The sequence below is a fragment of the Pseudophryne corroboree genome, chromosome 4, assembly GCF_028390025.1.
Source record: "Pseudophryne corroboree isolate aPseCor3 chromosome 4, aPseCor3.hap2, whole genome shotgun sequence".
In the NCBI taxonomy this organism is placed as follows: domain Eukaryota; kingdom Metazoa; phylum Chordata; class Amphibia; order Anura; family Myobatrachidae; genus Pseudophryne; species Pseudophryne corroboree.
Window position 1 is genome coordinate 104,975,161 of NC_086447.1, and position 16,722 is coordinate 104,991,882.

The 16,722-nt window shown below is 46.1% G+C and overlaps 1 protein-coding gene across 3 annotated transcripts in view; it reads left to right on the top strand.

Moving 5' to 3' along the window:
- The window catches only part of TTC32 (tetratricopeptide repeat domain 32), a 34,011-nt gene extending 17,507 nt beyond the window's left edge, over positions 1-16,504 (top strand). For all 3 annotated transcript variants that reach the window (XM_063915334.1, XM_063915336.1, XM_063915335.1), the window contains exons 3-4: positions 12,137-12,303; positions 13,316-16,504. In XM_063915334.1, the coding sequence (XP_063771404.1) occupies positions 12,137-12,303; positions 13,316-13,449 (301 nt within the window). In that variant the 3' untranslated portion in view covers positions 13,450-16,504. The remainder of the gene's footprint in view (positions 1-12,136; positions 12,304-13,315) is intronic.
- The last annotated feature ends 218 nt before the right edge of the window (positions 16,505-16,722 follow it).

Genomic DNA, 16,722 nt, shown 5'->3' on the forward strand with positions numbered 1-16,722 from the left:
TTTCCCTTTCAATATATAAAACAAGTCGCATTGTTTAAAAGGACACTCCAGTTAATCGGCACATTGTTTGTTTTTTGTCAAGATTTATAATTGCATTTCTCTATCGTCCTAGTGGATGCTGGGGTTCCTGAAAGGACCATGGGGAATAGCGGCTCCGCAGGAGACAGGGCACAAAAAGTAAAGCTTTTTCCGATCAGGTGGTGTGCACTGGCTCCTCCCCCTATGACCCTCCTCCAGACTCCAGTTAGATTTTTGTGCCCGGCCGAGAAGGGTGCAATCTAGGTGGCTCTCCTAAAGAGCTGCTTAGAGAAAGTTTAGCTAGGTTTTTTATTTTACAGTGATTCCTGCTGGCAACAGGATCACTGCAGCGAGGGACTGAGGGGAGAAGGAGTCAACTCACCTGCGTGCAGGATGGATTGGTTTCTTGGCTACTGGACATCAAGCTCCAGAGGGACGATCACAGGTACAGCCTGGATGGTCACCGGAGCCACGCCGCCGGCCCCCTTGCAGATGCTGAAATCAGAAGAGGTCCAGAATCGGCGGCTGAAGACTCCTGCAGTCTTCTAAAGGTAGCGCACAGCACTGCAGCTGTGCGCCATTTTCCTCTCAGCACACTTCACACGGCAGTCACTGAGGGTGCAGGGCGCTGGGAGGGGGGCGCCCTGGGAGGCAAATGAGTACCTATAAAGGCTAAAAATACCTCACATATAGCCCTAGAGGCTATATGGAGATATTTAACCCCTGCCTAATTTTTCTAAATAGCGGGAGACGAGCCCGCCGGAAAAGGGGCGGGGCCTATCTCCTCAGCACACGGCGCCATTTCCTCTCACAGCTCCGCTGGTCAGGACGGCTCCCAAGTCTCTCCCCTGCACTGCACTACAGAAACAGGGTAAAACAGAGAGGGGGGGGCACATTTATGGCGATATTTTGATAAAAGCAGCTATAAGGGAGCACTTATTATAAGGCTATCCCTGATATATATATAGCGCTTTTGGTGTGTGCTGGCAAACTCTCCCTCTGTCTCCCCAAAGGGCTAGTGGGTCCTGTCTTCGTTAGGAGCATTCCCTGTGTGTCTGCTGTGTGTCGGTACGTGTGTGTCGACATGTATGAGGACGATATTGGTGTGGAGGCGGAGCAATTGCCAAATATGAGGATGTCACCCCCTAGGGAGTCGACACCAGAATGGATGCCTTTATTTATGGAACTACGGGATAGTGTCAACACGCTAAAGCAGTCGTTTGACGACATGAGACGGCCGGACAATCAATTAGTGCCTGTCCAGGCGACTCAAACACCGTCAGGGGCTGTGAAACGCCCTTTGCCTCAGTCGGTCGACACAGACCCAGACACAGGCGATGACTCCAGTGGTGACGGTGACGAATCAACCGTATTTTCCAGTAGGGCCACACGTTATATGATTTTGGCAATGAAGGAGGCGTTACATTTAGCTGATACTACAGGTACCACTAAACAGGGTATTATGTGGGGTATGAAAAAACTACCTATAGTTTTTCCTGAATCAGAAGAACTAAATGACGTGTGTAATGAAGCGTGGGTTGCCCCTGATAAAAAGCTGATAATTTCAAAGAAATTATTGGCATTATACCCTTTCCCGCCAGAGGTTAGGGAGCGCTGGGAAACACCTCCTAGGGTGGACAAAGCGCTAACACGCTTATCAAAACAAGTGGCGTTACCCTCTCCTGAGACGGCCGCACTTAAAGATCCATCAGATAGGAGGATGGAAAATATCCAAAAAAGTATATACACTCATGCAGGTGTTATACTACGACCAGCTGTAGCGACTGCCTGGATGGGCAGTGCGGGGGTAGTTTGGTCAGAATCCCTGATTGAAAATATTGATACCCTGGACAGGGACAATATTTTACTGTCGTTAGAACAAATAAAGGATGCATTTCTTTATATGCGTGATGCACAGAGGGATATATGCACACTGGCATCACGGGTAAGTGCTATGTCCATTTCGGCCAGAAGAGCTTTATGGACGCGACAGTGGACAGGCGATGCGGATTCAAAACGGCATATGGAAGTTTTGCCGTATAAAGGGGAGGAGTTATTTGGAGTCGGTCTATCAGATTTGGTGGCCACGGCTACAGCCGGGAAATCCACCTTTCTACCTCAAGTCACTCCCCAACAGAAAAAGGCACCGACTTTTCAACCGCAGCCCTTTCGTTCCTTTAAAAATAAGAGAGCAAAGGGCTATTCATATCTGCCACGAGGCAAAGGTCGAGGGAAGAGACAGCAACACGCAGCTCCTTCCCAGGATCAGAAGCCCTCCCCGGCTTCTACAAAAGCCTCAGCATGACGCTGGGGCTTCTCAAGCGGACTCGGGGACGGTGGGGGGTCGTCTCAAAAATTACAGCGCGCAGTGGGCTCACTCGCAAGTAGATCCCTGGATCCTGCAGATAATATCTCAGGGATACAGGTTGGAATTAGAGACAGATCCACCTCGCCGTTTCCTGAAGTCTGCTTTACCAACGTCCCCCTCCGAAAGGGAGACGGTTTTGGAAGCCATTCACAAGCTGTACTCTCAGCAGGTGATAGTCAAGGTACCTCTTCTACAACAAGGGAAGGGGTATTATTCCACTCTTTTTGTGGTACCGAAGCCGGATGGCTCGGTAAGGCCTATTCTAAATCTGAAGTCCTTGAACCTGTACATAAAGAAGTTCAAGTTCAAAATGGAGTCACTCAGAGCAGTGATAGCGAACCTGGAAGAGGGGGACTTTATGGTATCCTTGGACATCAAGGATGCGTATCTCCACGTTCCAATTTACCCCTCACACCAGGGGTACCTCAGGTTCGTTGTACAAAACTGTCACTATCAGTTTCAGACGCTGCCGTTCGGATTGTCCACGGCACCTCGGATCTTTACAAAGGTAATGGCCGAGATGATGATTCTTCTTCGAAGAAAAGGCGTATTAATTATCCCATACTTGGACGATCTCCTAATAAGGGCGAGGTCCAGAGAACAGCTAGAGATGGGATTAGCACTGTCTCAAGAAGTGCTAAAACAGCACGGGTGGATTCTGAATATTCCAAAATCCCAGTTAATGCCGACAACTCGTCTGCTGTTCCTAGGGATGATTCTGGACACGGTTCAGAAAAAGGTTTTTCTCCCGGAGGAAAAAGCCAAGGAGTTATCCGAGCTTGTCAGGAACCTCCTAAAACCAGGAAAGGTGTCTGTACATCAATGCACAAGAGTCCTGGGAAAAATGGTGGCTTCTTACGAAGCAATTCCATTCGGCAGATTCCACGCAAGAATTTTCCAAAGGGATCTGTTGAACAAATGGTCAGGGTCGCATCTTCAGATGCACCTGCGGATAACCCTGTCTCCAAGGACAAGGGTGTCTCTTCTGTGGTGGTTGCAGAGTGCTCATCTATTGGAGGGCCGCAGATTCGGCATACAGGATTGGATCCTGGTGACCACGGACGCCAGCCTGAGAGGCTGGGGAGCAGTCACACAAGGAAGAAACTTCCAGGGAGTATGGACGAGCCTGGAAACGTCTCTTCACATAAACATTCTGGAACTAAGAGCAATATACAATGCTCTAAGCCAGGCAGAACCTCTGCTTCAGGGAAAACCGGTGTTGATCCAGTCGGACAACATCACGGCAGTCGCCCATGTGAACAGACAGGGCGGCACAAGAAGCAGGAGTGCAATGGCAGAAGCTGCAAGGATTCTTCGCTGGGCAGAGAATCATGTGATAGCACTGTCAGCAGTGTTCATCCCGGGAGTGGACAACTGGGAAGCAGACTTCCTCAGCAGACACGATCTTCACCCGGGAGAGTGGGGACTTCATCCAGAAGTCTTCCACATGCTGGTAACCCGTTGGGAAAGACCAATGGTGGACATGATGGCGTCTCGCCTCAACAAAAAATTGGACAGGTATTGCGCCAGGTCAAGAGATCCGCAGGCAATAGCTGTGGACGCGCTGGTAACGCCTTGGGTGTACCAGTCGGTGTATGTGTTTCCTCCTCTGCCTCTCATACCAAAAGTATTGAGAATTATACGGCAAAGAGGCGTAAGAACGATACTAGTGGTTCCGGATTGGCCAAGAAGGACTTGGTACCCGGAACTTCAAGAGATGATCACGGAAGATCCGTGGCCTCTACCTCTAAGGAGGGACTTGCTTCAGCAGGGTCCCTGTCTGTTTCAAGACTTACCGCGGCTGCGTTTGACGGCATGGCGGTTGAACGCCGGATCCTAAAGGAAAAAGGCATGCCGGAAGAAGTCATTCCTACTTTGATTAAAGCAAGGAAGGAAGTAACCGTGCAACATTATCACCGAATTTGGCGAAAATATGTTGCGTGGTGCGAAGATCGGAGTGCTCCGACGGAGGAATTTCAACTGGGTCGATTCCTACATTTCCTGCAATCAGGATTGTCAATGGGTCTCAAATTGGGATCTATTAAGGTTCAAATTTCGGCCCTGTCGATTTTCTTTCAAAAAGAATTGGCTTCAGTCCCTGAAGTCCAGACCTTTGTTAAGGGAGTGCTGCATATACAGCCTCCTGTGGTGCCTCCAGTGGCACCGTGGGATCTCAATGTGGTTTTGGATTTCCTAAAATCTCATTGGTTTGAACCACTAAAAAAGGTGGATTTGAAATATCTCACATGGAAAGTGACCATGCTTCTAGCCCTGGCTTCTGCCAGGAGAGTGTCAGAATTGGCAGCTTTATCTTACAAAAGCCCATATCTGATTTTTCCATTCGGACAGGGCAGAACTGCGGACTCGTCCGCATTTTCTCCCTAAGGTGGTGTCAGCATTTCATCTGAACCAGCCTATTGTAGTGCCTGCGGCTACAAGTGACTTGGAGGACTCCAAGTTACTGGACGTTGTCAGAGCATTAAAAATATATATTGCAAGGACAGCTGGAGTCAGAAAATCTGACTCGTTGTTTATATTGTATGCACCCAACAAGATGGGTGCTCCGGCGTCTAAGCAGACGATTGCTCGTTGGATCTGTAGCACAATCCAACTTGCACATTCTGTGGCAGGCCTGCCACAGCCTAAATCTGTAAAGGCCCACTCCACAAGGAAGGTGGGCTCATCTTGGGCGGCTGCCCGAGGGGTCTCGGCATTACAACTTTGCCGAGCAGCTACGTGGTCAGGGGAGAACACGTTTGTAAAATTTTACAAATTTGATACTCTGGCTAAGGAGGACCTGGAGTTCTCTCATTCGGTGCTGCAGAGTCATCCGCACTCTCCCGCCCGTTTGGGAGCTTTGGTATAATCCCCATGGTCCTTTCAGGAACCCCAGCATCCACTAGGACGATAGAGAAAATAAGATTTTACTTACCGATAAATCTATTTCTCGGAGTCCGTAGTGGATGCTGGGCGCCCATCCCAAGTGCGGATTATCTGCATAAATTGTACATAGTTATTGTTAACTAATTCGGGTTATTGTTGAAGGAAGCCATCTTTCAGAGGCTCCGCTGTTATCATACTGTTAACTGGGTTCAGATCACAAGTTATACGGTGTGATTGGTGTGGCTGGTATGAGTCTTACCCGGGATTCAAAATCCTCCCTTATTGTGTACGCTCGTCCGGGCACAGTACCTAACTGGAGTCTGGAGGAGGGTCATAGGGGGAGGAGCCAGTGCACACCACCTGATCGGAAAAAGCTTTACTTTTTGTGCCCTGTCTCCTGCGGAGCCGCTATTCCCCATGGTCCTTTCAGGAACCCCAGCATCCACTACGGACTCCGAGAAATAGATTTATCGGTAAGTAAAATCTTATTTTAAAGGCGTTTGCCGCATTGAATTTAATTTTTACCAAGTCTCTTCCCCTATAATAGTACTGTGGTAGTGGCCCCTGCTCTGGAACTCCACCATTTGTTGTACTTAGTGGGGTCCCTACACTTACATACAGTGAGGACCTGTGTCACTTCCCTTCAATATTGGTGGAGCCTCTCTGAAGCAGAAGATATCCAGTGCAGCTGCTGCAAATGAACGGTGACTGATGATTGGAAGAGCGGGACAGAACTAGGGATGGACATCGGAAGCCCACCATCAAATGATGGCTGGGCTTCCGCCATCTAATCTTTCGATGCGATGGTAACTGACCATCGCATCAAAAGAATTCAATAGAAAAATTCATATGATTTGCGCATGCGCAAAAAGCTCTTTTTGTGCATGTGCAAACCTCTACAGCGTGACTGCTTGCACAAAATTTCGACAGCGTGACCAGCCGGAGGTGGGACCATCAGAACACTATCAAATAGTTACCATTCAATGGTGGAAAACATCGGAACGCTGCCATCGAATGATAAAATCACTGCCATTGCAACAAAAAGATTGATGGTTGCGAACCATTGCGATGCAATGTCCATCCCTAGTTTGAACTGGGGTCTCTAAGGGTGGTTTCGGCGCAGGCACGGATACAGAGGGGGGCGGTCGCCCCCCCTAGCACACTCCTGCCTACACACAAACTGTCTGTGAAGTCCTGCTCCTTAACCCCTTCCTATCTCAGCTGGCTGTCCTCTATAGTCAGTGGTGTGAGTCGCAGCAGCTCACAGCAGGTGCACTCACCCTTTTGGCCTGCACGGCAGTTAATCAATCAACATAGTTTGTTGATTGAGACTGCTTTCATCTCCCCAGCTTCTCTGTGCTGATAACAGATCCAGGAAGTGGCTGTGTGTTGGGGGCGTGGCTTCACTTACATGACAGGCTAGTGGGCTAATAGAAACAGTATAGTGTGTTGACTTTTCTGTAGTGTTCACTCTAGGATTTTTTTAGGGCAGGGTGCTGATCACGGGGAGGGCACATTTTTCATTTGTGAGGGCACATTTTTCATTTGTGAGGGCACATTTTTCATTCGTGAGGGCACATTTTTAAGTTAGAAGGGCAAAATTAGGTACATACTATAATGCTTGGTGCTCCTATTCCTATAGGTGAAAGCATGGACAGTGCGCGCCGGAGGCGTGCAGCAAAAATTTAGGGGAGTTGTTTCGTGAGGAAGGGGCGTGACCACATAATAGTACCAAATCACATTATACCACACAATAGTGCTGCTTATACACATTGCACCAGGTAGAACCTCCTATACACACTGCGCCAGGTGTATACATATTGCGCCAGATAGAGCACGTTATACACATTGCACCAGGTAGAACCTCCTATACACACTGCGCCAGGTAGAGCACGTTATACATATTGCGCCAGATAGAGCACGTTATACACATTGCACCAGGTAGAACCTCCTATACACACTGCGCCAGGTAGAGCACGTTATACATATTGCACCAGGTAGAACCTCCTATACACACTGCGCCAGGTAGAGCACGTTATACATATTGCGCCAGGTAGAGCACGTTATACATATTGCACCAGGTAGAACCTCCTATACACACTGCGCCAGGTGTATACATATTGCGCCAGATAGAGCACGTTATACACATTGCACCAGGTAGAACCTCCTATACACACTGCGCCAGGTAGAGCACGCTATACATATTGCGCCAGATAGAGCACGTTATACACATTGCACCAGGTAGAACCTCCTATACACACTGCGCCAGGTAGAGCACGTTATACATATTGCACCAGGTAGAACCTCCTATACACACTGCGCCAGGTAGAGCACGTTATACATATTGCACCAGGTAGAACCTCCTATACACACTGCGCCAGGTAGAGCACGTTATACATATTGCGCCAGATAGAGTACGTTATACACATTGCACCAGGTAGAACCTCCTATACACACTGCGCCAGGTAGAGCACGTTATACATATTGCACCAGGTAGAACCTCCTATACACACTGCGCCAGGTAGAGCAGGTTATACATATTGCACCAGGCAGAGCACTGAGGCACACACCACCAGGGAGAGAACACTGAGGCACACTGCACCTGGGGTAGAGCACTGAGGCACACTGCACCAGGGGTAGAGCACTGAGGCACACTGCACCATGGAGAGAACACTGAGGCACACTGCACCAGGGAGAGAACACTGAGGCACACTGCACCAGGGAGAGAACACTGAGGCACACTGCACCAGGGAGAGAACACTGAGGCACACTGCACCAGGGAGAGAACACTGAGGCACATTGCAACAGGGAGAGAACACTGAGGCACATTGCACCAGGGAGAGAACGCTGAGACACATTGCACCAGGGAGAGAACACTGAGGCACACTGCACCAGGGAGAGAACACTGAGGCTCACTGCACCAGGGAGAGAACACTGAGGCACACTGCACCAGGGAGAGAACACTGAGGCACACTGCACCAGGGAGAGAACACTGAGGCACACTGCACCAGGGAGAAAGCACTGAGGCACACTGCACCAGGGAGAGAACACTGAGGCACACTGTACCAGGGAGAGAACACTGAGGCACACTGCAACAGGGAGAGAACACTGAGGCACACTGCACCAGGGAGAAAGCACTCAGGCACACTGCACCAGGGAGAGAACACTGAGGCACATTGCACCAGGGCGAGAACACTGAGGCACACTGCACCAGGGAGAGAGCACTAGGAGGAAGGGGAGGACGGGCACAGGGCAGATGCAGAGCGGCACTCACCGTTGCGGAGGAGAGCGCTATGCCGGGTCAGCGGGGCCGGTCTATTGATGCTGACGGCGGAGCCCAGGTCAGCGCGCAGCGCCATGGTGAGGGGGAATCAAACCATGCCGGAGGACTGGCGGGAGACACCACAGGCTCTAATTGGCTGCTCCTCCCCACTGCACGCTGACCCTGTCTCCGCCTTCAGCTGAGAGCTATCAGTGCGGCGGGGGGGGGGGAGAAGTGACAGCGCGGCGGGGGGAGAAGAGCAGTCCTTAGCAGGGCGGGCACAAAAGGGCAGGGCGGCATTCTGTCACTCAAAAAAGGGGCAGGCCGCAGCGCCCTGCGAAAGAAGCTTAGATTGAACACTATTTCTGCACACTGAGAGCATGGTGGATTCCTGCACCCAGAGACCAGCCAGAGGGACTTTCCTGCCAACCTGTACCATTGACCAGCCTGTTGCAGAGGAACCAGCCAGTAAGAGATCTTCTTGCTATATTCCCTAGGCAGGGTATTACAGGTTGAATCTCCCATATGTGCAACACAGTAGAACAGAGGATGTCTGTAGTAGTGTATAGGTTTTAAAACATTCCTTGTATTTCATAATATTAAACATTACATATCACGTCCTGTCAGTGAAATACTAAAATTATAGAGAGAGGCGTCGCTGGGCAGGAGGGTGCGGGCAAGAGGGTGCGGGCCGGTGGCGTTTGGCCGCCTTTTTAGGTGTGCGGTCCGGGCAACGCAGGTGTGCCTGGACCGTGCGGGGGGCAGGCTGCTGCGTGACGTCACACGCAGCCGCTGTGACCCGGTCAGTGACTAGTAGCTACCTGCCTGTGCGCAGGAGCAGCGCTGGTATGGAGCTACTCATTAAGTACAAAAGCATTGCCGCTGTGCGATGCTTTTGAACTTGTACGGTAGGGCAAAGCCAGACATGCGGGGCGGACTAGCCCTGTGCTGGGTCCCCCCCGAAAAAATTTTTTTGCACTGCTACGATCAAGTTTGAATTATGCCCAATGTCTTGTCACTGTTGTTGCCACAAATGCCATATTTTGATGGCCCTCCTATTATACCATCCATATGTTCATCATAATTTATGACACGTCATGTACAGTTGATACCTACAGTATACAAAGTTGTAATTCCCTAATATTGGGGTATAGCAAAAAAATATTAAATTAAAGCAGAATGCCTGGATTAATTATGATTGACTTATTCTATATCAGCACCTCATATTAACATGAGAAACATTAACAATCTGATAATAGATATATAAAATAGACAATCCTAGCAGTGCGCACAAGCAGAAAAAAAGCAGCTCGGTGAGCTCAATATTTTACTAAAAGTAACCAAATATGTGCCAAAAAAGGTTGAATAGAACTTATCCAGCGCTACTGCATACAGTATGTAGGTCATTCATAAATATACCACTTCAGATACAGCAGATGTCATATCTCACAGTATACTTCTTATCAGGCTCATTCAGATATACCCAAAATGTAAGAGATAAGCAATTATTGTGAAATACTGTTTAATAATTGTAAGATTTAATATGAGAAAAACAAAAACATATAAACTCCACACAGATTACAGGTATTTCCAAGTGGCCAAATTTTGACAATTACCAGCTAGACATGAACTGTTTTTAAGCAGTTCAGAATGCACTTGAAACAGTGCAAGTCCTGGGTTCTCCCACTGGTGCAGGCTCAGGTTTGGCTGAAATTTACAATTATTAAACAGTACTTCACTATATTTGCTTATCCCTTTCATTTTGGGCATAGCTGAATGAGCCTAATAAGAAGTATGACATCTGGTGTATCTGAAGTGCTATATTTATGAACAACATATATATGCAGTAGCACTGGCTAAATTCTATTCAACAATGTGATAATACCTATAATTCCTTAAATTAATTGTATCAATCAGAGATCTTTGGTATACTAGCAACAATTTTCTGGGAAAAAAAGGGTGGTGGGGGATTTCCCAAACCTATGTGGCACATAGATGCAAAAGGGATTTTAATCGACGGGTAAACTACTGCGAGTATTACGTACTCTCACTTAATCTTGGTTAGTCTCAAACTCCATTATTGGACAATTACAAATGTGGAATTCATCTGTTAGGGTTGGCAAGTGTTGAGTACTGTGTGGGATTATCAAATAATTGGTCTAACCCCCCAAGACTCTGTGCCTAAAATCCCCTGGTACTATTCAGCAGTTCCCCTTATTATAGTAATATAACAGGGTATTATAATGTGTCTTCCCTTCCTGGTTCAGTAACATATAGTATGCCAGTTGTTACCATTTGTATCCATAAAAGTTGCTAGTATCCCAAAGAAAGGAATTATAGGTATTATCACATTGTTACTGTTTCTCATTTTAATATAATGCGCTTATATAGAGTCAGTCAATCATCAAGGTTTATGATAATACTGTATTTCATAACGACGTTGACATATAAACCTTGATGATTGACTGTCTATATCAGTACCTCATATTAAGATGAGGGGTGTAGTATGGTATGCCGGCGGTCGGGCTCCCGGCGACCAGCATACCGGCGCCAGGAGCCCGACCGCCGGCATACCGACAGTGTGGCGAGCGCAAATGAGCCCCTTGCAGGCTCGCCACGCTACGGGCACGGTGGCGCGCTACGCGCGCCACTCTATTTTATTCTCCCTCCAGGGGGGTCGTGGACCCCCACGAGGGAGAATAAGTGTCGGTATGCCAGCTGTCGGGATTCCGGCGCCGGTATACTGTGCGCCGGGATCCCGACAGCCGGCATACTGAAGACCACCCAAGATGAGAAATAGATGCAAATAATTACTCCAGACATTTTGTTTTTATTTAATTATTTTATTTCATTTTCTTTTGCTATACCCCAATATTAGGGGATTATAACTTTTTATACTGTAGGTATCAACTGTACGTGATGTGTCATACATTATGGTGAACATAAGGAGGGATTTGGATAGATGTCATATTGGGGAACTTTGCTTTGATGTGTTGTAGAAGTGATTATTATACCAAACATCCACTAACAAATCCTTTTACCTGCAATTATACCTATTTGTGTGATGGAGGAATTTGGACTGGGGAAGGGAGGAGTCAAGATGGGAGAGGGGTCAAGATGGGAGAGGGGAGGAGTCAAGACTAGAGAGGGGAGGGGTCAAGATTAGACCGTAAACCGCCCCCCCCCTAAAAGAAAAGTCTAGATCCGACCCTGTTTCGGCGTGCCACTGGGAGGCATTTGCAGACAGGCAATTGTTGCACCCTAAACATTTGCAGAGTATTAAAGGGTTAATCTTGTTTTTCAGTTTCTGTCCTGTCCCTATCAGGCCAGTATCCGTACGCCATTTGCGTCTGTTATCTTGGTGTCATGATATGCACATTACGTTACTTGAGCTGTTGTGCTGTACGTCTGATTAAATGTTTATCGCTTTCTGTCTCTGTAACTTCCAAGCGTTGCGTCAGATCTTATGCGTGGAATATCTGCAGACTCACATTATTATTTATCAGTTTCCAACCGTCCATAACTCTGCATCTGTCACAAAGATGTTTTTTTGAAAATAAATAAAAAGAAAACCTAATTATTTATCTTAACTTTGTGTCCTGAAGCAAATGTAGCACAGAAGACCTCGCCGTTGCGTTCAATAACAGGGGACAAATTAAATATTTCCGAGTTGACTTCTACGAAGCGATGGATGACTACACGGAGGCCATACGAATAAACCCGCGTTTTGAGGTTCCATACTACAACAGAGGCTTAGTCCTGTATCGATTAGGTTGGTGAGCCCAGATCATTCTGTTTTTTTCTATGTTGTATGTGGACGGATAGAAAAAGTAACTTTGTATTTTATTCAGGAAGCTGTAGTAATCCACTTTCTTCAATACAAGACCTGTGTACATACTGTATCTCATAAACATTGGCAAAAGTGGTCTGCACTCCCACTGAAACTGTGTGCAGCAAACCAGGATGGGCGTTTGTTTCTTAAACCTTTTAAAGAGGACAAGTGGAGTTGCCCATAGCAACCGATCAGCTTCTTGATCATTTAGCTTGTACATTCTATAAAATTCTATCTAAAAACTGATTGGTTGCTATAGGTTTGATAATTCTCCCCCCATTGCCGTCATGTGTTACAGGTCCAGCACCAAAGATTTACATTCACTTTTTACGGCCCATAGGTCTTCAACCTGCAGCCCTCCAGCTGATGTGGAACTACACATCCCAGCATGCCCTTACACAGTTTTGCTATTAAGGCATGCTAAAACTGAGGCTGGGCATGCTGGGATGTGCAGTCCCACAGCAGCTGGAGGGGTGCAGATTGAAGACCAATGTTTTACACCTCTACAAACCAGCCCGATCTGCCGATCAGAGAAGTCCCGCCTCTCTAGTTGTCAGCTCTGGGGCCAAGAGTTCTACCAAATCTTTTTTTTGCTACAGTGAGGGTTTCACATCATTCCTTAGTAAACGCCTGTAACAGACATGATATTCAGGGAACTAGATCATCGCTACAAGGTAAATATGAGTTTAAGTGACAGATATGTGCAGATGGATTCTTACAGTAAGTGGAAGAATAGATTATACATATCTTTACATCATACAGTTAGCAAAAAGATTTGATATTGTAGTTTAAAAATATAGAATTAATGAACGTACAAGACTGATAGTATGCTGACCTGCTCTATAAATCTGTTATATGGTCTAGTAATCATTTATTGATAATGAATATATGTGTATATATTATAGATAATATACAGATATACTTTCTATATAAAGACATGTTTTTACAACAGGATTTTATGATGAAGCCGTTAAGGATTTCCAGAAAGTTTTACAGCTGAACCCCCGGTTTGAAGATGCCAAGATCAGCCTCAGACAGAGTATTCTGGACAGTGAAGAAAGGAGGAAGAGGATGGCTGATGTCTAGAGTAGACCGCGCGGGATGCATTTTAATTTGCCGGCTGTCGGGATCCTGGAGGTCAGGATACCAACGCTGGATTCCCGACAGCCAACAATGCCGCCAGCCGGCGCAACAGGACTATTCCCACTCGTGAGTGTCCATGACAGCCATAGACTGGGAATAGATCCTGTGGTGAGCGCAGCAAGCCCGCATGGGAACTCTCTTTGCGCTCGCCCTGCTGTCGGCATTCTGGCATGCGGGATGCCGCTGTCTGAATATTGACAGCCGGCATCCCGTCCGCCGGTAAATCACACTGAATCTGACCGTACACCCCCCAAGGCATAGATTGCTGCTGAGAAGCCCCTTCCACCATGGTTCCAACCACAGCAGGGATCATTCACTCAAGCGGTCTCCCTCTGCCTTTCGTCTGACCGTGTAACTCCTTCTTCTTTTTTTTATCTTTAAACTATTCTGTAACAATCAAGAAAAGTAGAGATTATAAGACAAAAGATAAATTGTGGTAATAAAATTGGTAATGGATATACCACAAGAAAACGGTATAATAACGGAGAGGGTGAATCTGTACATGTTCCTCATATCGACGCTGACAGATTGTCTACATTGTAGATGTTAGGGGCCGGTTCACAACTGCATGAAAAAACGCATTATCAACATACCAACTGCCAGCGTTCTGTCCATGTCAACAGTCTGTCGACTTTCTGTGCCACACCCGGTGAGACAAGTATGTGAACTATGTAGAGACTGAACTACGTCAGTATATTGTACACTGCTTGTGGCAAATGATTGTCTATAATTCTGTTGTGTAAAGTCTAGAACAGAAATAATGCTGACTCACAAATGTTTAGTGGCCGGAGACCTGCAATATTACAAACCTTTACAGCAGGCCAAGCAATTTGTACACTCTGGGACTTGTAGTTCTGCAAGAGCTAAAGGGCCTGTAGCCATTCAAAACTGCAGAATGCCGATGTTCAACTGGTGTCACATGGACGAGACATAATACATAAGAGAGAACAAGCGTACCAGGTGGGGAAGAGGAAAACGTGGAAGAAATACAGTTATAGGTTGAAGTGATTATTGCAGCCTTATGGGCAGAAAGAAAGTATCCGGCTATAGATCTACACTAAAAAGGTCTACAGTCAATAGGTCGACCACTAATGGTCGACATGCAGTAGGTCGACAGGGTCAAAATGTCAACACGTTTTTAAGGGCTTTTTACAACTTTTGCTGCATTTACTATTCATGTCACAAACTATTACCTTTAGTAACCTTGTGGTGAGCGAGCCACCGCTCCCAAAGCGTGGCGAGCTAAGCGAACCGGCAAGGGGACGCATTTAAAAAATAATTGGGGTAAAAAATGTTTAAAACCACAAAACACCCAATTTTTTTTTTTTTTTTTTTTTTACTTTTTTTTTTTTGGGGGGGGGGTCTACCTTTTGTCTGTCAACCTTTTGACCTTTTACTGTCGACCTAATGACTATCACAACCCAGAAAGCCACTGTCGGCAGTCACAGTGGTAGGTGTGTCGCTGTGACAGAACGGTTCATGATTTGCAGGCTCTCCTGCCACTCCTCTGTCAGCGCTGTCTAACATCTCAGGTATAGAGCGGCACATTGCTGAGCTCTGCAACCTTTTATTTCTATTAGGGAGAGTATCAAAGAGCAACATTTACCTCACATTCCGCTCTCTGCAGACTCTTTACAGGCACTTTTCTCCAGCAGATTGAATTTATACTGTACCAGCATTCTTACAGCTGTTTTTTAATTCATTGCGTTTTCATAATTTGCCTTAAAGTGTCTATATCTACTAGACAGGGTTTATTATTAAAAATAATAAATGCAGTAGATGTAAAGGCATTGGTGAGTGCAAAGTATTTAGGAAATGTTCTGTGTATGCAAGGTGATATATTACGTTTATTTAATGGTAATTCCCCCTCACCATTAAACACGTGGCCCATGCCACAACCTACAGGTAGTGCGGTATGTACGTATATGGTCAGGGAATCTTGATGGGTTCCGATTCCAGAGTTTTTGAGGGCCTGCAGCACTTTTATTTGTGATTGAATAATTTAATTAAATAATTTTCCCACAAAGGTCTAAATTTAATATTTATATACTGTATAATATAATCTATGATGGGTTTCCAGAAGCTCTGATCCGCCAGAGAACTGAAGTTATTTTGCATAAAATGGGTACCCAGTTTCTGATGTGTCAGCTCTTTACATAATCTGGTCCCGCAAAATGGAATTTCTTTTTTCCAACGTTCAAATCTGGATGTGGTCATCTGCCTGATCTGACTGTCCTTGGTCAGATCATACAGACTTTACAGACACCCTCCCAGATGAAAACTGGAAACTAGAAAATAAAATCCTACATCAGGTTACTCCGTATGTCCAGTGAAATTCCGCATCCAGGCCAGTGAATCTGTGTACAAGGACTCAGCCACTGGCTTCGGCACACCCAGAAAACTGGGCTGACACGCCCCCTGTTTTCTGGAACGCTCTGTGTCATCACCCCCAAATACCAGCAGCATGCCGACGTTGCAGAAACAGATCTGTACATCTGCAGATCTGCAAACATCAGAGAGGTTTATAATAATCGATTATACGTACATCTCTGAATTAGGCCCCAAGGTAGCTTTATAGGGCGTGGAGTCAGGATAGATCCACAATACCCTGGAGCAATACCCATGGCGGTTATGCAATTATTGGGCATAATTTAGGTGAGGACTGCGGAGATGAGCCCTCATCTTTATTGGATTACTTTTGATTGTGATGTCCCTTTAATCTTTCCCTATCATGATTGCGGTTTTGTGTAACGTTATCTTATTTATAATCATGTTATAAAGCAATTTATTACAATTAAGGATCAGCCAGTTGTTTTGGATTCCACTAAATGGTTCTAGCCTGGAGTTTACAATAAGGCTAGTACTTGTGTTTCTTCATGTTGGCTTGATCTGAATGTATTTAAATGGTTATCTTATTCATCATCATATTATGCTGATATTGCTTGTACAGATTATGAAGTTTTATTCATTAACTTTAATAAAATCTATTTCTTTAAAATTGGTGTACTATGGACTGAAATGCTGCAGATGTATTTCTTCTCACTTTACTTAAGATGTTGCATAAATAAGTTGTAATGTTTATGTATACCTATTATTGATTGAGCGGCTTTTGCTGGTCAGATTTTTGGCATGGGACCATAGATCTGCCAGGACTGTTAGATGAAAATGAATATTTCGGAGGAAGTGTCTTGTATATTGAAGTCGTGCAAGGAACTT